The 25,088-nt window shown below is 39.6% G+C and overlaps 1 protein-coding gene across 4 annotated transcripts in view; it reads right to left on the bottom strand.

Annotated features, from left to right (window-relative positions):
• WFS1 (wolframin ER transmembrane glycoprotein) overlaps positions 1–25,088 on the bottom strand; it is a 49,218-nt gene that overhangs the window by 21,453 nt on the left and 2,677 nt on the right. For 3 of the 4 annotated variants that reach the window (XM_074951714.1, XM_074951713.1, XM_074951715.1), the window contains exon 2: positions 24,295–24,504. In XM_074951714.1, the coding sequence (XP_074807815.1) occupies positions 24,295–24,499 (205 nt within the window). In that variant the 5' untranslated portion in view covers positions 24,500–24,504. The remainder of the gene's footprint in view (positions 1–24,294; positions 24,505–25,088) is intronic. The other variant, XM_074951716.1, reaches the window with a different exon arrangement.

Genomic DNA, 25,088 nt, shown 5'->3' with positions numbered 1-25,088 from the left:
TTTTATAGTTTCTTCCAAGTCATTGTTAAAACTGAAATAGTGTAGGGCCAAGAACTGATCCCAGCGGGACCTCACTGGAAATACACCCACACAATGACGATTTCCCATTTACAATTACTTTTTGAGATCTGCTAGCCAAATTTTAATCCATTTAATGTCTGCCATGTTATTTTTATATCATTCTTGTTTTTTTAAGCAAAACGTTGTGTGATACCAAGTCAAATATTTGGAGAAGGATAAATATATAGATTCATAGATATTTAGGTCAGAAGGGACCATTATGATTATCGAGTCTGACCTCCTGCACAACGCAGGCCACAGAATTTCACCCACCACTCCTACAAAAAAACCTCACACCTATATCTGTGCTATTGAAGTCCTCAAATCGTAGTTTAAAGACTTCAAGGAGCAGAGAATCCTCCAGCAAGTGACCCGTGCCCCATGCTACAGAGGAAGGCGAAAAACCTCCAGGACCTCTTCCAATCTGCCCTGGAGGAAAATTCCTTCCCGACCCCAAATATGGCGATCAGCTAACCCCTGAGCATATGGGCAAGATTCATCAGCCAGATACTACAGAAAATAGCATGATAACACTGTTAGCTATATCAACCAAACTTGTAATCTTATTTAAAAAACAAAAAACCCCCCACAAAATCAAGTTAGTTTGGCAGGATCTATTTTCCATAATTTGCATTAGTTAATTACCCTCCTTTAATTCTTTATTAATTGAGTCCTAAAATCAGCCACTCTATTAGCTTGCCAGGGATCAGTGTTCGACTGACAGGCCTATAATTCCCCAGGTCAGCCCATTTACCCTTTTTAAAAATTGGCACAACACTGGCTTTCTTACAGTCTTCTGAAAGTTCCTCAGTTCTCCACAACTTATTAAAAATCAACATTAATGGTGGAGCAAGCTCCTCCACCAGCTCTTTTAAAACTCCTGGATGCAGTGGACTTGCTGATTTTAAAATGTTTAACTTCAGTAGCTGCTGTTTAACATCCTGCAGAGATACTAGTGGAATAGAAAGTGCAATCACCATATGATTAGATTATATAATCTGTTTTTTCCCCCTCAAATACAGAACAGACGTGTTTATTGAACACTTCTGTCTTTTCAGTATTATCATCAAAAATTCTACCACCATTTTCATCTAGTAATAGACCAATACCACTGCTGGATTCTTTTTGTTCCTAACATATTTTAAAAACTCCTTATTGTTCTTAACTCTGCTGGCCATAGATTTCTCTTTATGTCTCTTGGCTTCCCTTACCAATTTTCTAAAATTCCTAACTCCTGATATATACTCATAGCTATTAACTTCCCCTTTGTTATATATTTTTCCATAGCTGCCTTCACTGTCTCTCTAAATCAGGCCAATTTTTTTAACCAACATGGCCCTCCTTTCTCAATTGTGGGATTGTAGCTTTTTGGGTATTTAGTAAGGTTCTTAAATGATTCCAATTATCATTCAAATTTTTCTGATTAAGTTATTCCTCCTAGATGATTTGACTCTCAATTGTTTTTAGCTCTGTACAATTGGCCCTATTCAAGCACCACATATTATTGCTCTGGACTTTATTCTGCTTGTTTATTATAAATGCAATCAAGTCACGATCACTTGTACCTAACCTACTGTTGAGAGCAAAGGCATATTTTGGCTTATAGAAGACTGCTGTGAATGTTAAAACTGTTCTGATAACATTTAACAGAGTAAACATAGGTAAAACTGCACATGTAAGAAATTGCAGAGTAATCATGTCTGAATTAAAAATAAATAAAGTCGTTAGAAAGCTAAAAAAGATGGGTTTGAAAAGATGGGTTTGAAATAATGCTAAACCTGTACTGACGGGGAAAAATGTTAACATGGAAATGAGACACTAATACAGATGTATAAGAAAAGATAACAAAAAAAAGTTATAAATTTTGTGTAACAAAAGGGAGGTTGAAGCTATATTGTCCAGTGCTGGAAGTTACTGAGGAGATCATCCTGATGAGCCTTCCACTTGTAAGTAACTGATTACCACTTCCTGAAAGGTTTGCCTTAATAAAGATTTGTTAAACTCATCTGCTGAGTTTTGTTTAACAAATCTTTATTAGCAGATGAGTTTAACTCATCTGGGAGTCTCAAGCTAACATCCCAGCGAACCAGGCAGTTTGCAGATTGGCCTAACAGCCAGTATCCAAGGAACCACAACCTAAGGCAATTGATGGGGTTTAAGCAACGATGGAATCGCTGGGGAGATATGTAAATGAATATCTGGCCAGACACGGTAGGGGTCCCCTTAAGGAGGTGGACATTCTCACAAGCCAGAATCTGTTTGAAATGGTGGCTCACGTGCTCGAAAGCAATTTTTCTGGCAACCAAACGGTTGCCAAGAAAAGGATAGAAGCTGCAATTGTTCAGGGTTGGGTAATGACAGCCAGAGCTTTTGTGAAGCAAAATGAAACACTGACACTAGAAGGTAGAAAGAAATAAAACGCAAGTTAAAGAAATGCAGAAGGGTGAGACACAAGAACTGAGAGACAAGGCCACTGAGCTATGGGGTGCTACAGTGTATAAGCTGAGGCTTTGATTGAGGAAGGTGAGGAACATGAGAAGCAGAACAGGATTCTGCAAGTACTACTGGAAACAGTGCCACTGGAGAATACAGAACTGACAGGAACTCAATCAGCGAGACTTTTGGAAGGAGAAATCATTAATGTGGACAGTGCTGTACTATCTAGGGCTCCACCACCTCCTTATGTTACACTTTTTCCTTCCTTAAGCAATCTGTACTCTAAAGCTGTCCCTATGGCACTTATAATTCACATCCACAGTCCAAACAATTGGGGTTGTACATGTACAGAGATGAAGGTTAAAAATTTTCATCAGAGGAGATATCAGACTGACTGAACGTACTGGAGTAAAAATGCCTCCTGCTCCGGAATCGAAGCAAGATGATTACCTATGGCCAGAAACAGAACTTAACAATGGACTAATGATAAATAGTGAACATTAGATTATGTATAATAATGTTCAGTACCAAAGGATACCTGTAGTATTGAATTTAACCAACTTTAACATTACCACAGCAGCTCGGTCTTATTCAGGGGAAGATAGAAGAGATATAAGAACAGTACTAGGAGCTGGGGCATAGGGAACATCAGCATGGAATCACATGAGTACCACAGCATTGTGGGAAGAAAATCAGAAAATGAAAGTTCAAATTACAAAACCTGTTACAGTTAAACAAAGCAATAAGTATACAGGGAAGTATTTAAAGCATGTTCAGGAAGCTAGTATAACAGGACATCTGATTAAGGAAGTAGAAACAGCTAGCAATGAAATAGTGTGGGGGGGAGGGGATCACAAATCATCCTAATATATCAAAGACATGTTTCATAATACAGGAACTATAGGTAGACTAAAGGAACTTCAAGGTGGGGAAATGCCTGGGTTCATAACAAATAAGATGTAGGAACAATGGACCAAAAAAAAAAAAAAAAAGAAAAAAGAAAAAAGGAGTAGATTGGTGCCAGATTAGGCGCTAATCAAGAGTCTATTATGCATAGAAAAGATGCAAGTTAGACGAACCATGGATCATTCCTATGGTACTAGCAGCACCAAGTGAGGCATTAAGCGTGTATAGTGTTCAGATCATAGATATATTGGAACCTATCATATGTCTCACCCTCAGATACTGTTAAGGATGGGCTAGGGGAGTTGGGAAAGCCCCAGATTCCTCATGTTGTTCCAAGAGGTGTGGTACATCTGGTTATGTCGTGATGTACTGCAGAGTGCATTCCAGCACATAGGTTCACCTAGGATGAAGAAACCTGAAATTGCATAATATGGCTGAGGCAATAGGGAACAAGGTCCAGCAAAGGCTGGAGAAGCCAAATATTGGATAACCTAGTGGGTCAGATACTTCTAATATGGGACACAAACATGTTGTTGTGACTGGCCACTGTTCCGCTTAGTTCCAAGAAAGATTACCAGAATAGTGGGTAAGGTAATTTTTCCAGTTCCCCAGCATGAAATCCACAATGTATCAGCTGAAGCTGATGCTGCCCTAGACTCTGTGGTACAGCTAAGCAGAGACATCCCACCATTGCATTTAAATGTGCAGTCCTTAATGAGCAGACATCCAGAACATTAATTAACCTTAAGATAGGAGAGTTGAAATATTCAAAAAGTGACATAAATACACTGCGAGATGCGTTAGCATACAATACTGAGGGAACATACGTGGATATAAATGATATCAATGGGCTTTGTAATTGTGCAAGCCATACTAATAGTGGTGTTCAATGCATTGATTTGAAAGTATAGGAGGTTGGTTAGGCAGTTGGAAAAAAATAAAAGATGTATATGAAATACAGGCTTTGCTGAAAACAGAAAGGAGTCTATGGCTTCATGGTGGGAAGTATGGGGAGGGGAGGCATATTTAGGCCCGATAGAAGTCTGCTGAGAATGTTAAGAGTTTCTTCTGATAACATTAAAGAGCATACGCATAAGAACAACTGTGCATATATAACAAATTGTAGAGTAATCATGGTTGTGAGAAAAAGAAAAGATAAAGTAACTAAAAAGCTAGGTAATACCAGTTTGAACTAACATTAAATCAGTACTGACAGGGGAGGAAAGTTAACATGGAAATGAGACACTAATACCGATGTACAAGAAAACATAACAAAAGACTTATTTATAAGTTTGTATAACAAAGAAAGGTTGAAGCTGTATTGTCCAGCACAGGAGATGACTATGAGATCATCCTTGCAAGTCCCACTTGCAAGTAACTGATCACCACTTACTGAATGTTTTGCCATAATAAATTAGACCCGTCCGCTGAGTAAGTGAATCCAAATCCAACATTAATTTTTAGTTCTGTGATCATTCCTCTTTATTAGACCTTGTCCTAACAGAAAGAAGTCACCTGGGTTGGCTGTAACACTTTTTGAGTTAGGAAACTGCCATCTATAGAATTTAGAAATTACAAGGATTTTTTAGTATAGGCAGCAAGAGATCTCCAGCAAATGTCACTCAGATTGAAATCCCCCATGATTGCACAGCATTTCCCCCCTACACATTATACATAGTCTCCTTATGCCCCTCTCATACTGTTCCCTAGCATGATTGGGTGGTCTGTAGCAGATACCAACTAATACTCCATGATATGCTCCCGCTAAAAGTTCTGCCAAAACCCTGTTTTGTCAAAAGATTCCCAACCAGCTCTACCGTAGCCACATGGGAGCTGCACATTCAAAAGCTCATTCCAAAACCTCACCTGCACCACACAATCTTGCAAGGTCAGCAGGCACTGCACTATACTGGGTAAGGTTCATATTTAAGGCATAAGCAGAATGAGAAGATAGGGTTAGTAACTGTTTCATAATCATAGGAAGTGATTTAGAGAGACATGCTGGCATCTACTCAAAGAAACTGACTTCAGCCTCTGTCTAACAGGGTTCAGCAAGCATGCCATCTAAATGAGGCACTGTATCATGTCAGCTATTTTCAAAGAAGGGGGAGATAAGAGGATAACACACAATTTCAAATTAGCTAAATAAAAATCACACCAAATAGCATTTCAGAACCTCTAAATCTCACTGGTACAATTAAGATCTGGAAGGAAGTCAATTGTTTCATTTAACTGGCTATATTTTAACATGAGCACACCATGAAATAAGTACTCTCCTCCACCATGTCACAGTTTTGTCTACCAAGCTCTACTTGGTAGAATTCTAATATTTTATAGTATGTCATCTGGCTAGATGGCACACCTAATCATCAATCACTATCATCATCCAGTTCTTTATCTTTTCAGATCACGATACGTACATTAGTGCAAAACAAGTCAACATCATCCCACTTAAATGAACTGCTAAGTATCCTTTATTTTAGATATAACCTAGAGAGCTGTACTCTGAAGTGGATGGCTTTCCAGATGGCAGTGTTCAGCCACTACACTTCACTCATGGGCTCAACTTATAAACAAAGAAATTACTGAAAACAAACAGCATAATGTTTAAAGAAACTGGAATTTACCTCACACTACGTAACTCAGTCATAAAAGCTGGGTAAAAATTACGCCTTTCCCTTTCTGATTTTTATTTTTTAAATAAAGCCTGCTTTAGTTTAATCATAATTTGCAGCTACACTGGTCCTAGTTCCCACCTGCAACTTTTTTCTATTCCTCTTTACACTTCTTGGATAAAGTGAAAATACTGTAGCAGTGTTACTTAGTTATGTAAAGCAAAATTGGGAAGTTTTTAAAGGGAAAACCACTATAACTGGTTTGGGAGCACAATCTGAACAGCGTTTAGATTATCTCAACACACTTTACAAAGTTAGGTGATTTTTTGTTTTGTTTTTAAACACAACACAAAATGAGGCACAGAAGGTGATTTACCAAAAGTCATGCAATAGGCCAGATTCAAAGATGGGACTATAATTCAGATCTGATTTTCAGCATCCTGTTCTAACTCAATAGGCCACTCTGAACTCACTTCATACAAAAATATCGCAAAATATCTCATTTCCACATATGTTCTATAAACATCAATAGAGGGGAACAATGGTGGGTATAATACACAATTAAGATTACCTCTCTAGCCTGTGGTCTGTAGTGATAGAACAGAGGTGAAAAGCCCACATCTGGCATGTTCTGGAGAGACTAACCAAGCAAGGCTTAAAATATTAGCAAGACACACCAGCAGAACATTAGCCTTATTGAGATATGAAAGCAGAAACAATATTTTTCCTTTGTCTACTGGCAGGCCTGACACAAAAGGTTGAATGAAGGGATAAAGTGTAACATTCAAGATGGGTGGCTGCCAATTTAGGTCAACCACTGAAGTTAAAAGCACCAAGAAACATTTGAGAACTAGGATGGATGATGCAAACAACAAATTTTCAAACACTGGGAGGACAAACACCACACAAGAGCAACTATGCCAATCTTAAAAAGGTTAAGTGACAGTTTGTAATCTATGATCCTTGTTCCTTAACATGCATTTCATTAGAAAACCTCTTGATGTGTATTACTCCCACACACAAGTGTTACAATGGGAATGCTGTCAGTAAAAGCTTTTAGTTTCCAGCTTCACTAAAAACATTGAATTTTTTTAAATGCCAAATTTCACTCCATCTTGAATATAAACATTTTCCTGAAAAAATTAATGCTCCATGCATAAAATTTCATGCATCTTTTCTGATAACACACACAGATTCTCCGGCTGTTTGGTATCAGTAGAGACATCTATCAGTTACTGCTCTAAGTAACAGCAATGGCCTGAGGGATGATCATTCATGTGACAGGATGCAAATGAAGACAACTGGGCAGGTGTTACTCATAGCCTACCTATAAGATAAAGCGGGGAGAAAGGACAGTTTTCAGTAGTTAGGGCACTCGCCTGGAAAGGGAGAGATCCTGGTTCGATTTGAGAGCTCCAGGTGCAATGCCCAGCTCTGCCATGGACTCCTCCCTCTGCATGACCTTGAACAAATCACTTCATTTCTCTGTGCCTCAGCTTCCCAGCTATAAAATGGGGATAACAGCACTTCTCTCTTCTGAGATAAATATATTAAAGATTAGGTGGTGTTCAGGTGCTATTGGGATGGGGGCCATAGAAATACCTTAGATAGAGAATTCCTTTCGAAATTTAATGTGATTGCATAACAGGTGCTTTAACAAATCAACCATAAAGCTCAGTACAGTTCTCAGGCAGAACATTTTTTGTGAAGCATTTTTTTGCTTTTCTTCGCTCGCCACTGCAATGGAACACAATAAATGGCAGTCACTAACCTAGATGACCACCATTTTTTCTGCAGGCTGCTACAGAAAGCTATCAGGTCATATCTACCCTTTTGGTCTATAGAAGGACAGCATCTGTCACAGTAATTTGTCAAATGGTAAATCCACATTATACTAAGTAAATATTTACTTACAATATTCTGCTCCCATTTAGAACCCAGTTTTATTTCATGAACTCCCCTAAGCTGTATACAAACGTCAAAAGACTTCCTCAGAAAATTATTTCAAATATTGCACAATCCAAGTGGAAACAAACACCCCGAAGGATCTAAAGAACTGGGTCCAAAATACAGGCTACTAGTTTTTCACCTCATTTGTGCACTAAAGAAGTGTGTAGAAGTTGAGGCAAATACAAATGATTTCTGAAGTGCATGGGAGTGAGCAGATGCATATTTTCCACTCTGCTGCTTTTATGCCCTCATGTTACTAAAAGATATTTTGATCCCTGGATGGCTGCTGAAGTATTTACTGTAGGCATTTAAGTGTTTCATTTAAAGGTTAAAGCTGTCACATCAAATATGCTTCAGGAAGAGGATTCAGTTATTTAATCAGAAATGCACTGTTAACTGCTACTGAAAGACCCCCATAATGAAACCTATCAGAGATTGTATATTTCACAATATCAGGAATTTTGTGTACAATTTTTTTAACTCTTCCAAGTTTCATAAAACTATCTGAAATCAGATGTTAAGCTATCATTGAGATATGGCTATCAAACCAATTTCTGTCAAATGGTAAATACATGTTTATATAAATCCTCATAAAAGACTTTCAAAATACAAGCTAAATGTAAATATAGTTTTTGATATAACAGAATAAGTAGAGCAAAGCTACAAGACCATTAACCTTATTTGGTTTTTAGAATTTTATACAGTACTTCACATACGGTATTTACTTGAAAAAAATAATACAAGACCTGTTGGTGAAAACAGAGCCATAAATTACATTTACAATACAACTATGTAAAAATATATTTGTTAAATATCCATTAACTATAACCTGCCTTAATAAGATTAACGCGGAGTGGCACTCTGATATGTTACAATCAATTCTATGAAAGTTATCCTTAACTTCAGTGGAAGCAGGCACTTATTTTTACTGTATCTATCCCCCAGCCGTCCCATTCCACTTATCTGCAAAATTTAATAGAGAATGCAGTAGTAAAGTCTTAGGTATTAAAAACAATACTACACTGCATTTACTAGTAAATACTAAGGATAATTAAACTACATTGGCGAAAATGAAAAGCACATTATTATTAGGCTTGGCAGAATTTGATTTGTTATAATTTTGATAGATAATTATCTGTGTTTATTTTTAAGCATATTTTTCAGATGTTTTTTTAAATTTTCATAATTGCAGGAAATTATGGGGCAAAGACCATTATTATTTAATATGAGTAGACAGAGATTCAAAAAGTTCAAGCTTTATAGCCATTAAAACACAAATTGTCAACATCACTTGTCCAAACATGCAGAGTAAATAACCTTAAATCAAACTCTAATAAATTCTCAAGCAGCATTTCTCTTATTTTGCCTATCAGTCAATTTCAATTATTATCAATAGAAATATTTTGTCATGGGTTTGTGGGTGTTGGGTGAAATTGACATTTACCAACATTTACAAAAAAATCTAATCCTTCCAAGCCTAATTATGATAAATATGATCTCTTCCCCCCCCATATTTGTTCATTTATTTGCTAATTTACAGAAGTCAGAAGTCTATGTGTCTCCTAGTCAGATTGAGCTTGTGATGTTTTACTGCATAACATCCAAGTAAAAAATATGGAGAGAAAACTTTGATTAAGCACTGTGTATGAACACCATCTTTGGGAGACAGCAAGATAATCCTCTTCGGCATTAACAGTGTCAGAGTTTAAGGCCAGACAGGACAGGACCACCAGATCATCTACTGTGACTTCCTGTATAGCACAGACCACTGAACACCTTCACACGATACCCAACCACCACAATTAGACCAAAGTATTACAGCACTCGGGAGATTAAATTATATAAATGTTCAAAAAAAAAAAAAAAAAAAAACCTTATACTTCTGGAAGGAGCAAGCCTTTCTGATGCAAGAGTCTAAGATATAAAAGATTCCCAAGGTTCACCAAAACTAAAAAGGGCAGAAATACCTACGATTATAGGTTATACAATCTCCTGTCCAATATCACAGTGCAAGTCAATGGCAGCGGAATTCCAGATTTGCCCATCCCCACTTGTAGGGCAAGATGAAAGTGTAAGTCAGTCACAGTAACTAAACTGACTCTAGTCACATACATCAATTTAAACAGAACAGCAGAAAGTATATTACAAAGACAGACATATTAACATATACTTCAGAACAAACTACCATTGTTCTTCTTGAATGCATGTTGCATTTTATATGACAGGTATTTTATATGTTGCCCTCCACTGTAGCATGTGAGTCCCTTCCATTTGTGAATTTTAAAGTGCTTTACAAAAGGTTAGGTATTAATATTCCTCTTCTACAGGTAAGGAAACAGATAGAGATTAAGTGATGTGCCTAAAGTCACAATAATAAATCAGTGGCAGTCAGAAATAACTCCAACAACTGCCTCCAATCCCAGTTCTAACCACTAGACAACCCTTTCTCCCCAGGACAAGAAAAAAAGCTTTCCAGGTCATTTTTAAAATTAAATTTATTTAACATACATAGAAAGATAATGTCATACACAGAACAAAGGAAAGAGAAATAAGAATGTTTATGGGGTACCTACTTACCAGCCATAGCAGCCTACACATGGGGTGGAGGGGTTTCTAGGAGTGGGAGGGGTGTAAAACCCACAACCTTCGAAATCAAAAGTCATAAGCCTTTACCATTTGAGCTAAAGAACTTTTTGTTTGGCTGTGAGAACATGATCACCTGTAGAGTCAGAGTCATGCTTTCACACATACTAGGCAAGTGTATTACACAAACACAGGTCAAGGACCTCAAGTCCTTTTGGACTGGAAACTTCAATAAATAATTAGATGACATGAGCACCAACTTGTGCACTAAAGAAGCTTCCGAAACAGGAAGCAATAAGGGAGGCAAAATATTCATTTGCAGTATTTTATATATAACTGAAAAGAAAGTATAGGTTTTACAAGTGAACGTTAAAACTGCATGGAAAATACTATTGAACAAAAGATCTTAATGCATTAGGTGACACCCACACTAAGTGTATGAGGGAAACCTGTTTGGCATACCCATTTTTCATGATCACGACTACAAGCATCGTATGTGGGCTCAGGGGAGAAAGTGACAAGGCTTGTAGAAGGAGGAGGAAGAAATCAGTGTTTGGAAAAATTTTAGATGGCCAAATATGAAATTTTTTATACTAGATTCGCATTTTAACATCACAGCAGATACTTCAGAAACGCTCTCTAGTAGTCAGAGAGAGCCAAGAAATCAACTGCACCTGTGTGTGTAAATATGCAAGTTAAGTTCACACTTGCCCAATAGTAACTAGCTTCTAGTCTATTTAATACATAGCTAGAAAAAATGTAAATATGAATGTTTTTGCATCATGTACAAAGATGCTTGCCACAAATCTGGCACTTGCCCTGATAAAACGCGCAAGCAAGAGGGTCAAATAAGAAAGAGTTGTACAGGATGCATTAACTCTTAATGTGTAGCTGTTAACTCACATCAGAAAGAAATCTTGGAGTCACCATGGCTAGTTCTCTGAAAACTTCAGCTCAATGTGCAGCAGCGGTCAAAAAAAGGCTAACAGAATGTTAAGAGCTATTAGGAAAGGGAAAGAAAATAAGAAAAAAATAGCATCATGTCACTATATAAATCCATGGTATGCCCACACCTGGAATACTGTGTACATTTCTGGTCAACCCTTGACAAAAAGGATATAGTGGCACTAGAAAAGGTTCAGAGAAGGGCAACCAAGGTGATCAAACGTACAGAATGGCTTCAAACAAGGAGAGACTAAAAGGATTGGAGCTGGTCAGCTTAGAAAATAGACGTCTAAGGTGGATATGACAGAGGTCTGTAAAGTCATGAATGGTGTGGAAAAGGTGAATAGAAAAGTGTTTTTTGCCCTTTCTGACTCAATACAAAAAACCAGGAGTCACCCGACGAAATACAAATAGGACCAAGTACTTTCCCACACAATGCATAATTAACCTGTGGAACGCATTGCCTTGAGATGTTGTGATGGCCAAAAATATAACTGAGTTCCAAAAAGATGTTCATGTAGGATAGATCCACCAATGGCTATTAGCCAAGAGCATCAGGGATGCAACCCAATGCTCAGGGCAACCTAAACCGCTGCCTGCCAGAAAATAGGAGGGAAAGACGGGGTGGATCACTCGATAAATCGCCCTGTTCTGTTTGTTCCCTATGAATCTCTGGCTTTGGCCACTGCTGGAGACAGAATACAGGACGAGACAGACAACTGATCAGACCCAGTATGGCTGTTCTTATGTTCGTCCTCCTCCACCCCTACCACCTGCTGTGACAGCTTCCAAGTGTTACTAGTACAGCGTCTGCTGCTGTTGCTTTAAGGATAGCATCAGCACAGCTTAGAAGGTTTGTGTTCAGTTATTATGGCAGGCAGCCAGGAGTTTCCTGAAGAACGTAAGCAAGAGAAGGAAATGGGAATTGTTTAACACTTTCTCGGTCAGCAAAAGCTGAATGTAATTTAATGGGACAAGAAAAGGTACTTTTGTTTCCTAGGAGTTCCCTTTGCCAAACATCAAAGGCCTGCTGCAAACAATGGAGGGCTAAGAGCTTCTCAAAGAAAAGGTCACAAGAATATTTTATAATGGAAAGCGCTAGGCAGTCTAAGTATAGGTAAGGCTATGAGTCAGTCACGGATTCTGTGACTTCACAAGACCTCCATGACTTCCTGAAAATTCCATTAATTCAGCCCTGTGGCGGAAGGACTCTGGCTCCAATAAATCTGTGATTTACTGTTTATTTTGCCCATGTCCTATCCGTGACCTTTAACAAAAATACCCATGCCAAATCGTAGCCTTAAGTATAGGGTCACTATCAGCTACCCCTCATAATAATATTGAGCAGAGACGGCAACCTCTCTCATCCCACACTTTGAGAATTCAAAAACAAAAATAGCGTGTGTTTGTTTGGGATGGGAAGTAGTAGTACTCAGGAGGAGAAAGAGAGAATTACAAAGTGATGCTGCATCACACTCTATCCAGTAACAGTCTGTGGTTCTTTAATCGGGATGGCTTGAGCAATGAAATAAGCTACTTTTAAACTCCCATCCGGATTCTAGATGCAGATAAAAACATATGACAAAATAAAAGATTTACTTTACAAACAGGTGCTTTGGAAAACGTAGCTACAAAATATATGTAAAAGTAAGGAGTTTGGCATATATTCCCTTAGGAGGGCAAGATTGCTAGAAGTATGATTTAAAATGGTTCTCTCTTGAACCATCTCTTGCACTTTTTGAACAGTAATCTGTACATTTTGTAACAAAAATTGGTGTTCTAATAGCTTTTAAGTGTCATCAGATCATACTATTAAGCATTCAGAAGAGCCAGTTTCAGCCTCCCTGGAGAAATACTCCTACTCACATTCCACAAGTTCCAAAAAGTTCTCTACTGTTCTGCATTGTGCCTATATAGGAATAAAGTATTTAAAAGCAGACCTTAAGCATTACGCTTTATAGAACAAGGAAAGCATGCACATAGACACAGGCCCTGACTGAAGATGCTCACAACTTATTTTTGCAAAACATTACTGCTGTTCTTCAGTTATCTCTAGCCTTGAACTCACTAGCTCAGGGCCGGGCAAACTTTTTGGCCTGAGGGCCGCATTGGGTTTCTGAAATTGTATGGAGGGCCGGCTGGGGAGGCTGTGCCTCCCCAAACAGCCAGGCATAGCTCGGCCCCCGCCCCTATCAGACCCCCTCACTTCTCGCCCCCCCCCGACAGCCCTCCTGGGACCCCTGCCCATCCACCCCCGCTCTCGGCCCCCCGACTGCCCCCGGACCCCCCGCCCCATCCAACCCCCCCCCCGGCCCCACCTTCCTGACTGCCCCTCCAGGACCCCTGCCCCATCCAACCCCCCCCCCCGGCCCCACCTTCCTGACTGCCCCTCCAGGACCCCTGCCCCATCCAACCCCCCCCCCCGGCCCCACCTTCCTGACTGCCCCTCCAGGACCCCTGCCCCATCCAACCCCCCCCCCCCGGCCCCACCTTCCTGACTGCCCCTCCAGGACCCCTGCCCCATCCAACCACCCCTTCTCCCTGACCACCCCTGGACCCTTTGCCCCTAACTGCCCCCCACCACCCCATTGAACCCCCCCTCCTTCCTGACTGCCCCCCCGGGACCCCCACCCCATCCACCCCCCCGCCCCCTGACCACCCCCCCATCCACCCCCTCCTCTCCTTCCTGACTGCTCCCCCGGGACCCCTGCCCCCATTCAACCCCCGTTCCCCGCCCTCTGACTGCCCCAAACCCTCTCCACACCCCTGCCCACCCCGAACTCCCCTGACCTCTATCCAACCCGCCCCCCTCCCCCTGCGTCCTTATCGTGCTGCCTGGACCACCAGTGGCTGGCGGCACAGCTGCACCAGGACAGGCAGCAGCGCCACGCAGCACAGAGCACCGGGTCAGGCCGGGCTCTGCAGCCTCGCTGCCCAGAGCATTGCGCCGCGCGGCGGCGGCATGGCTGTGGGGGACGGGGGACAGCCTCCCAGGCCAGGAGCTCAGGGGCGGGGAGGACGGTCCCGCGGGCCATAGTTTGCTCACCTCTGCACTAGCTGCTCATTCATGAGGGTAGACTCTTGAACCCACCCATGCAAAAAAAAAGTATTGGTTTCAACTGAGCTCTGTGCAGGCACGGGTCTGTCAGTGCAGATCTCATTGCAATATCAAGGCCATATATAAAGGTGCACTATCCTATTGCAATTCCACAAATTCAGCTTCCATGTTACGTGATCTTAGGGTACGTCTACACTGCAAACGGAGGGTAGCGTACGTCCACACTGCAGTTGGAGGGTGTAACTGCAGCACATGTAGGATACGTTTTGTAGCTTGATTCTTTAGTGGTAATAATTATTCTTGATTGCTGATTAATACTGATTTAATGAGCTTGGGGTAGTATGGTTCTAGTCCCGGAAACAGACACAACAGAATTAAAATTAACAAATTCAATATTTGGTGGGGAGCCCCATCGTGTACAGCAACGACACTCACACTGAGGGCAAAGCCAAGCCCAATCAGCACAATTAGTGAAGACAAGAAAGCTCCAAACCATATAAACAAATAGCAGTAATACAGAATTAGTGATATCTTTGATATCATTCCTGGCATATGCTCATATACCTATATACTCACATGCTTCCTTGGGGATATGGTAGTGAGAGAGGAAAGACCCGCTCTGTCCCTGGCATGCCAATCAAGTCCAATGGTCCAGATCCAGAATGACCTACCTGATAACCAAAGATCGACTCCCTCTACATGGTGGCCTGGTCTATTATAGAGCCTATAGATGATTGTCATGAATATTCATGCAGATGCCCAGCCTCCCATCTCCACATCCAACTTCCTCACTCTAATAATGTTGGGGCGCCTTTATCTTATAGGTTAGCATATTAATGGCTTTCCCTTATTACCACAGATGTCAATTAATCACTAAAGCAAATTTGTGGTGGGCATCTGCCAACAATTTTATCCTAAAATATCCAAGCCTGGTATCAGTTTAATGTTTCTGCTGTTGCCTGGTATCATTATGTACAAACTTCCCCCTTAAACACTCTATTCCCAGTTCCCCAAAACCTTGGGGCAACCGTTTGGCTATCTATCTATGCTGAAGCTCATAGGTCTCAAGCCTTATGCTAACTTGCTTAAACCAATGTCTTACAGGAAACGGGCCTGTTGGTTTCTTGCATTACTGCTAAGTAAAATAAAATGCGAAAGCTAGTTCTATGGGCTACAGTTTACACTAAACCGATAGCACTGAGTCTCAGAAGCCAGGTCAAAGCATAAGGAAAGCAGCTGAACAGACAATACTAACCATACCGGTAAATAAAATGTAATATAAAGCCTTTTAATACCATAAAATGCACGGCTAGTGTAACCTTTCAAGCAGCATTTCAATTTGTTGGGCAAATGAAGCTTGGAATATTTTTTTAAAAATACTGTGAATAAAGTATTTTCATGATCAATGTTGTCAGACATTCCATTTTCAGTAACATGTAGGGGCACATTGACAGGGCTGTTAAAACTCTAGAAACTCAGTCCCGCTTTCTCCAGGAGCAGTAGTGTCTTTGTAGTTATGTTAAGAGTCTTAGTCACACCACAACTGCAAATCATCAGATCATATTAAGCTCCAAAGGGAGCAACTTCTTCATCCCCACAAAGTGAGGATAAATCATGGAGAGCAGTACAAAAGTGTGTAGGTGGAAAAATGAAAGCGGTGATATCATATAGTCTACATATTTTAAAAGTTATCAAAAAAAGCAAGATTCTAAAGGCATTACAAGAAAAATTTGCATTTCTTTCCAGTGGAGCTATTATTGTACAATGAACATTTAAGTCATTTAAAATAATTCACGCACACAACTATAATTATAAAAAACAGCTATGCCTTCTTTTTCTGCATAAGATTCTTTGTGCAGAAATATCCCTCACCAAACTCTTGATCTCTATATTCTAGGGTTGGGATAAGTCATTAATATAGCCCATAAAACAAAATATTTAAAACAAGGGACAATTTTTACTTAGCAATTTATTACAGAATTTAAGAAATCCAAAACACTTGAATAGTTAAGATCATAAATCTGACATCCCTCTCATACATTCATAGATTTTAAGGCCAGAAGAGACAACTATGATCCAGTTTGACCTCCTGCACAACACACAATTTCAGTAATTCCTGAAATGGAGGGAATTATTCTCTCTTATTACATAAGTGAATAGTACTGAATTACAGTTGAAATAGAGCATCTTTCTAAGACAGACACACAAACTCAGTTTAAAGATTCCACATGATGATCAATGTGGTAAGTTCCACCACTTAATTACCTTCATGGATAAAAGCTGTGTCACATCCAATTTGATTTTTCCAACTTCAAGCCACTGGAACTTATTACACCTTTGACCATTACATTAATGGTCAAATGATTAATGGTTAGATTACAACCTTAAAAGAATAGTACTGATTTGGGTCAGTTACCAGAAATCTCAGAATACACACACCACAAAAAACAAGACCTTGGAATTTCATTTCACTTTTGAGGAGTAGCCGATGCTGTTTTGGCAGCAGTGAAAGAAAGTATTCTCAGTCAGCTTCACTGGCAAATATTTGGATCCAGTTTTCAAATAGACAGTTCTTAAAACATTTGTACTATCCCTGTCTTGAAGGTGCTCCTTGCATCAGTCAATCTCAAAACCTCCCCATGTTTTAATTTTTGTGGTGTAATGAGAAGATTTTGTAGGGCAGATAGAGGAACACAAAGAAACACTAGAAACTTATTTCCCCCCGCACCCTTTGCAAAAAAACCCAACATTTTAAAGTCTTACTCTATACAATTACCTCCAGATGCTATAGTTGTCAAAGATACTTAACCCCACAAATGAAAAGCATAAGTATCTTTTGGGACGGGAATTACCAGAGGAATTAATATAAATTTTATAATTGAAAAATGGCTGCAACTAAATTTGGAGATGCTATCCTCCATATATATATATTAAGCCACTGACATTTACACTACCAGGTCTAAAATCCTGGTCCCAGAGGTGAAAGTAAGCCGGTACAGTCCAGTATAGCGTACCCATAAGAGCTGGTACACAGCCGACCATACCGGCCGGGCCACTGATGAGGGGGGCCAAAAGGGGCATCTTGCCCAGGGCCCGGCAATTTAAAAGGGCCCAGGGCTCCTGGCAGTGGCTGGAGCCCCGGCCCTTTAAATCACCACCAGAGCCCCAGAGCTCCCAGCCGCCACCGTGCTACTGCTACCACTGGGGTCCGGCAGTGATTTAAAGGGCCCAGGGCTCCCAGCCACTGCTATCGCAGCCGTAGCCCCTGGCCGTTTAAATTGCTGTCGGAGTTCCGGTGTAGCGGTAGCAGCAGCCGGGAGCCCCGGGGCTCCAGCAGTGATTTAAAGGGCCTGGGGCTCCAGCTTCCCAAGTGACCGTAGCTAGATTGACATAGCTGCATCTGCACCAGGGGTTATGTCGGCCATAGCTACAGCATTCAGGGGTGTGGATTTTTCACTCTGCCAAGTACTGTAGTTATGTTGTCCTAAGTTTTAAGTGTAGCCCAGGCCTCTGTCACAACAATTTATAAAGTTAACTCTTCTGTAAAATATACACAATAACTAGACTCCTCCACGGATGTGTAGAACCCCAAATATATGTACAAGCATTGTGTAAAAGATAACTCCCATTCACAGGGTTCTCAATTTGTACAAACACTCCCTAAGAATGTCATACTGGGTGAGACCAAAGGTCCATCTAGCCCAATATCTTGTCTTCCAACAGTGGCCAATGCCAGGTGCCCCAGAGGGAAGGAACAGAACAGGTAATCATCAAGTGATCCATCCCCTGTTGCCTATTCCCAGCTTCTGGCAAACAGAGGCTTAGGGACACCATCCCTGCCCATCCTGGTTAATAACCATTGATGTACCTATGCTCCGTGAACTTATCTAGTTCTTTTTTGAACCCTGTTATAGTCTTGACTTCATCTGACTGCTCAGGATTCCAGAACCCTATTTCTCTTCTCTAATAGACTTGTAATAAACAAAATGCCTGTAAGACCAAATACACGAATGAAGCATCACCTAATTCTTAAACCCTAAAGCCATAACGTCTTCAAAATCCTTTCAAACTCCCCAGAAAAACTGCTTTCTGATCCCCACCCCTTTGCCCACTAGACCCCTCAAACCCTGCTGAGCGGTGGAACACAATGGCCATGGCAGGTAAGTATTTCTGCTGTGTGCAAGGGAATATGCACAAAGACAGTCTGCTTCACTCCATTCTCTGGCTTTCTTCAAGCCCTATCATTAATGTCCTATCCCTATCATTAATGGGGAGGGAGCTTATCAGTCAACATCCTTTAGGAGAGACGGCTGCACTAACTGGTCAAAAGCGATTTATAAGCTACCACATAAAAGTTATCGTAAGTGGGATGGAGGGTCCAGACTGGTCTTTGTAGCCAATTCCCATGTTCTCCAAGGTATTGTGTACTTTTACCACCTCTTGCAATTCTGAGGAATGCCAGGACTGTTTTTGCTTTAAGCAGTTACTAGCTTTCCTGTATACTGCAGACATGTATACAGATGACTCATTGATTCCAAGCTCCAGAAGCCTTAATCAATCACGTACGCACATCATTCACTGACAAATTTCCTGTCAAGGCACATTTTTTGCTAAATCAATAGAAAGTTAACTACTCTCATTTTTATTTAGTATTCAGCCAGTACCATTTCTCCCACTCCTAATTTATACACAAACCTATTTCTGCAGGTGCTCTCCAGAAAGACTTTAACCATTCCTGACAGGGGGAGGTGGGAAGAGAAAGTTTACTCTATTGAAAACAGACTCTATGCTTTAGGTTTGCCGAGTCTCTGCCAGTTGCATGTTGAGGTTTACATTCAAATCAGTACTGATTTATATAAAGAAACCTCATGTTATCATTACCACCTACTGTGAAATCAACTATTTCAAAACCCTTCAAAAAGCAAACAGATTCCATAACAGCAGATTAATAGAGGAACTGAGAAATTGCATGACTTGTTGATGCAAAATCCCTCAACACAGGAGCTTGATCCAATGGGACTATTCGTATCCTCAAAGTTAAGTATGTGTTAAGTATTTGTTGGATTGGGGCAGAGTACTCAGCACCTTGCAGGAGTGTCCCCTAGATCAAGAGAAAGAGGTTACCCAGAACACACAAGTTCTCTTGACATCTCCATAAGGTTATTATACCTTTAAACATAGCATATACACATGAAGTTAGGGAAAATATATTACACAGATACATAGATTCCAAGGCCACTGTGATCATCTAATCCAATCACCTATATAATATGGGCTGCAGAATCTTTCCAAAATAATTCCAAGAGTTTATCTCTTAGGAAAAACATCCAATCCTGATTTCATAATTGTCAGTGATGGAGAATCCATCATGACCTCGGTAAATTGTTCCAAGGTTACTCACTCTCACTGTTAAAAATGGATGACTTATTTCCAGTCTCAAATTGTCTAGCTTCAACTTCCAGCCACCAGATAACGTTCTACCTTTCTCTGCTAGACTGAAGAGTCTATTATCAAATATTTGTTTCCCATGCAGACACTTATAGACTAATCAAGTCATCTCATAATCTTCTCTTTTTAAGCTAAATAGACGTGCTCTAAAATTTTACTGGCAAGCGTATGGAAGAGCTAGAGTCACAAGGGAGTTATGTAGGCCATCCCAGACAAGTGCAAATATGTTTATACCAAACTATCAAGGTATACAGAGCTTGAGATACTGTAACCATGTTTTAAGATAACATTCTTAAAAGAACCAGAGTATATAAATTCTCCCTCCTCAAAATAAGTCTTTAGGTAACTACCACTTATAGAAATTACTGCTTCTAAATCACTCCAACTACAAATTTAAGTCTGTAGAGTTGACAGAAATATGTAAAATATACGTAATGAGTCAGCTGAAAGTGGTCAATACCTTTAATATTTTGCAAATTCTAACTGTATTTCATTTGGAATTACAGTGACAATCCACTGAAATTATTAAAAGTTATCTACAATAAACAGCTCCACATATATTTCTGAATGACACTTTGGTGGACTTTTCCATTCTCCTCTACCTGTTCACAGTTTCAGTCACCACCAAAAAAGGTATTAATGACACACAGCAGCTGCTCCAAGTTACCGACTCCTTAATCCACTCAAGTAAAAAGTCAACTTTTGCCTTTCAAAAACAGAAAGAATATGTAATTCAACATTGCTACTTACAGCCTGGATTCCTCATTCTTCCTTGGCCCATCAGCAACATAGCAACTCTCCACTTAAAAACAACTTTAAGATATTCTGATTTCCATCATTCTCCACTGGGAATACCTTCTCTTTCAGTGCTACTACTTTGCAAAAAACATTAATGCATTTTGAGTAACCTATTCTTCTTTGTAACCAGAATCTCTTTAAAACTCTATCCATATCCCTATTTTATGTTTCAACTTGAATGTGTCAAGGTTGGGGCAGAAGAGGAACTTTATTGCCCTGTTTCAAATAAGGTTGGGTTTTGTTGTATGTTTGGTGGTACTTTTGGAGGAGGCGGGGGATTTTCCTTCCCCAAAATCCAAGGAATCAGTATTATGGTAGGTAGTATTCGTTGTAGAAAAATGCAGAGTCATGCATAGTGCATGAAATAATTTGACATACACAGCCACATTGCCTAAATTAAATGTAATCAATCATGCAGGAAAGAGACCCAGCCATCATGGTAGACAGTTCAATGGAAACAGATGCTTAATCTTCAGCAATGTTTAAAATATTGGGGTAAGTTATGAAAGGGATAAAGAAACATACCGAAACTACTACTGTATAAATTGATGGTTTGCCCATACCCTCAATACTGTATTCAGTTTTACTCATATCTCAAGAATCGTAAAAGAAAGAGGAAAAAAAGGGTGACTAAAGTGATTAGAAGCATTGAAAAAGACTTCCAAAATGAGGAGAGTTAAAAGGATTAACATACATAATTTAGAAAAGAAACATTATTATACAGGTTATTCAGATGCTTTTGTTTATCCTCATAATACAAGAACAAGGGCACATTCAATAAAATGGAGAAGCAACATATTTAAAATAAAAGTAAATGCTTTTTTTAAATTAACAGAATGTACTGTCAACATACTGAGCGGCCTGCAAAGAGATGTAATTGAGACAAAGGGTTTAGTAGAATTTTAAAAAAGTAGACATTTATACAGAATCAGAAACTACCCAGATTGACTGGAAAGGGAGAATATCATACCTGCCAGCATCCTTTATACAGAGTACCAGTAGATTGATAGCAGGTATATATTTTCATAATTTTGCATAATTCATGAATAGAAGCCATGCGTTTCTCTTTTAAAATGATACTATAACAAAGCATGATACATTTCAATGCCACATTTCTCACATTGTTGCTATTCTCTTCTTCGTGTTGAAGAGTACTAAGAAACTGGGGGATGAGAGAGAGGGGAAACAAGTATCTGCTAGCTCTAATCCTAACTTAATAATCATGTAATTAACGTCAAAAGTGTCAATTCTTCAACAGCTCTGTACTACTTTATTAGTGGGCGAGATTAGAAAGCTGATAATGATATATTAAGGATGCAATTAGAAAGTCAGGAATTCAACAAATCATTTTTTCCCCCAAAATTTGCTCATTGGCTCAAGGGAACTGCCTTAATTCCAGAGTTGCCCCTCCCTAATTAGGTGAAAACTGTAAATCTGAAAACTATTGACATAAAACCAAAGATATATTTGTTTAAAATTATGTTTTGTGGCACTCTGGGGAACCAATAATTTAAATTATTAGAAGTTAGGGAAGCAAAAGGTTAGTTACTTAGATTGTAAACTCTTACATGGATCACAGATTCTTTGGTCTTTTTTGTTATTGTGTGTACAGTACCTAGCACGATGGGTCCCTGTTTTCTGATTAAGGCCTCTAGGAACTTCTATATGATAAATTCAAGACTATTTTAGAGCTGGGATTATTAATACACTTAAATCACTCCAATTTCACATGGAATTCTATCCTAAATTCAGAACAAGAAAGAGCAGCAGTTTGTAGGACTGAGGCCCTACCGGGAAACCCAATCATACACACATATAGGTGCTTAGATTTATGCTTATGAATAATCTCAGAGACTTCAATAGGACTACTCACTTCGTAAAGGTAAGCAAGTATGTAAGTATTTGTAGGACGGGGGCCCAGATTTAAAATTTTTATTAAAGCTAATGTTAAAAAAAAATTATGTAATACATAGGTGAGAAAGGAGTGTCTGTACATCTGGGTATAATCACTCTTTTCTCAATCTATGTATTAGGAGTGACTATACCCGGATGTACAGACACTCCTTTCTCAACCTATGTATTACGTTGTTTTTTTTTTTTTTAACATTAGCTTTAATAAAAATTTTAAATCTGGGCCCAAGTCCTACAAATACTTAAAAGAGCTTAAAAAAACCACAGTGGACTGGTTAAGTCTGGAACACAGAGGTGTGGTATGCAGGTGTGAGATCCCAGACTAAGTTTAAAATCTGACTTCAGGGGTCCAGAATACTGCAAATGGACACATGTCTCATTCCAGGAACTATGGGGAGAGCACCTTCACTTTCCATTACTTTTAATAAATTAAGACTCTCTCCATGCAACTTGAAAGCACCATCTTGATTTTAAAAATTTATCAATGAATTCTGATCAGAACTCCTACATACCTACTAACCCATCCACATTTTCCCATGTGAATTCATTCAAGAGCATAGGGGCACACACAAATGCCTATCACAACATGTGATGTACCTCATTCTAGTGCACTTAATGCCCCAACAACAACTAAGTGGGTGAAGCGAGGCAATCACTATACTCCCAGATGAACCCATACAGAAAAATAAGAGACAAAACCACCATATTGCCCATGGGTGAACACTTTTCACAGAGCAATCACTGCATATCGGACCTCTCAAAACTCATCCTCAACCGAAACCTGCACAACACCTTAAGAAGATGAGCCTGAGAGCCTAAGTTCATAACTTTGCTAGACACTAAAAATCGTGGACTCAAAGACATTGCATTTGTGGCTTATTACAACAATCTGTAACCCACTAACTCTCCTTTGTCCTACAAAGGCAGAGTTGTTAACTGCCCACCTCACCTTGAATGGTTTCTTGCAACATGTGTTAACCCCTTACACTTAACAATCTTGTATATAGCTGTGACATCGGAGTACCCTTCCCAGACCTGAAAAAGAGCTCTGTGTAAGCGCGAAATCTTGTCTCTTTCACTTGGCTCCTTGGAGCTAAGATAAAGCGTAAGTAGCCTCTCAGGCTATTAAAGGCTATGATCAAGTGTCTTGATGTGTTTGGTCTTTTGGCCCCGAGATGAAAACCAACAGAAATTGATCCAATACAAGATATTGTCTCACCCTCATTGTCTCTCTAATGTGTAATCTAGTTAATTTTAAGAAGTCAGTTAAAAGCAGTTTCTGGTATTGTATTGCCTTTGTGCTTGAATCCCCTTATTAGTTTTTGTGGTTAAAAACCTCCCTCTCTTTCTTGTTGCTGTGTGAACAGAAAGAGAAAATACATAGGGGAAACAGACAATTATACACAAAACAAAGAAAAAATGTCTCTCTCATCTTCCATCTTATAATACATAAAAAAATTCACACAGGAATGTGTTTTTCAAATTGAAGATGTCCCTTCAAGTATAGGAGTTTATTGCAACATTACCTCTAATGTCTTGATTTTAGAATATGCCAATCTTGCATAATTAGTATTTCAGACTCACCGCTTCTTTCAGCTCTCTCCCTGCTGTTAGAATGGCTGGTAGCTAATGGGGAAAAAGTTGCAGAGGACAATGAATCTCCTGAAGGTGAACCAGGTTTCTGATTACTCTCACTATGGCTCACAGTAGCAGCTGCATTTAGCTGAGACCTTACTTGCTGTGGCTGAGGGTGAGAAGGACTTGAAGAAGGATCAGGATCTGAATCCATTTCAGCTGCAGGCAAAAAAGTTAAATTTATAATTAAGAAAAAAAGCACACACTAATAATTAGGTGGCATGCATCTTATGTAAAACCAGAGTGCAAACCTCTTTAAGTCCAAATACATGTTATGTTTCTTGTTCTGATAATATGTACAAAAAGTCAGAATCAACATAAAAGCGTTGGCAAGCTTGCTAAGGCATCTTTTACGCATGGAATTATTCAGGAATAGCTAGTGCTTCTCTGCTGCCCCTAAATAGTTTAATGCAGATGGGACAGTTGGTTGAAATGCAGATCAGAGGATGGGACTACCAAATCCACTCTCTGACCTGTGTCAGTGTACAAATATCTATACAAAAAACAGCGGCTGCCCATCTGCACTTCGCATTCAAATCATGAAAGGGATGTGCTGCAGACCCTGAGGCATACCCGTGAGATGGCCGTGAAGAAAAATTCCAACTCCCCCACTCCAGTCCTTTAACCAAAGAACTCGGATTTACGTATACAGGGGTGACTTTCATCCAAAATGAGCAAACTCCTTTTGCCTCCCTGCCCATCCCCAAAATAAACACTGTTTCACAGAAAAACATTTGACAAAA

The sequence above is a fragment of the Natator depressus genome, chromosome 4 (genome assembly GCF_965152275.1).
Source record: "Natator depressus isolate rNatDep1 chromosome 4, rNatDep2.hap1, whole genome shotgun sequence".
Lineage (NCBI taxonomy): Eukaryota > Metazoa > Chordata > Testudines > Cheloniidae > Natator > Natator depressus.
The sequence above is the reverse complement of the archived record's forward strand: the minus strand, read 5'-3'. Positions and strand labels throughout refer to the sequence as shown.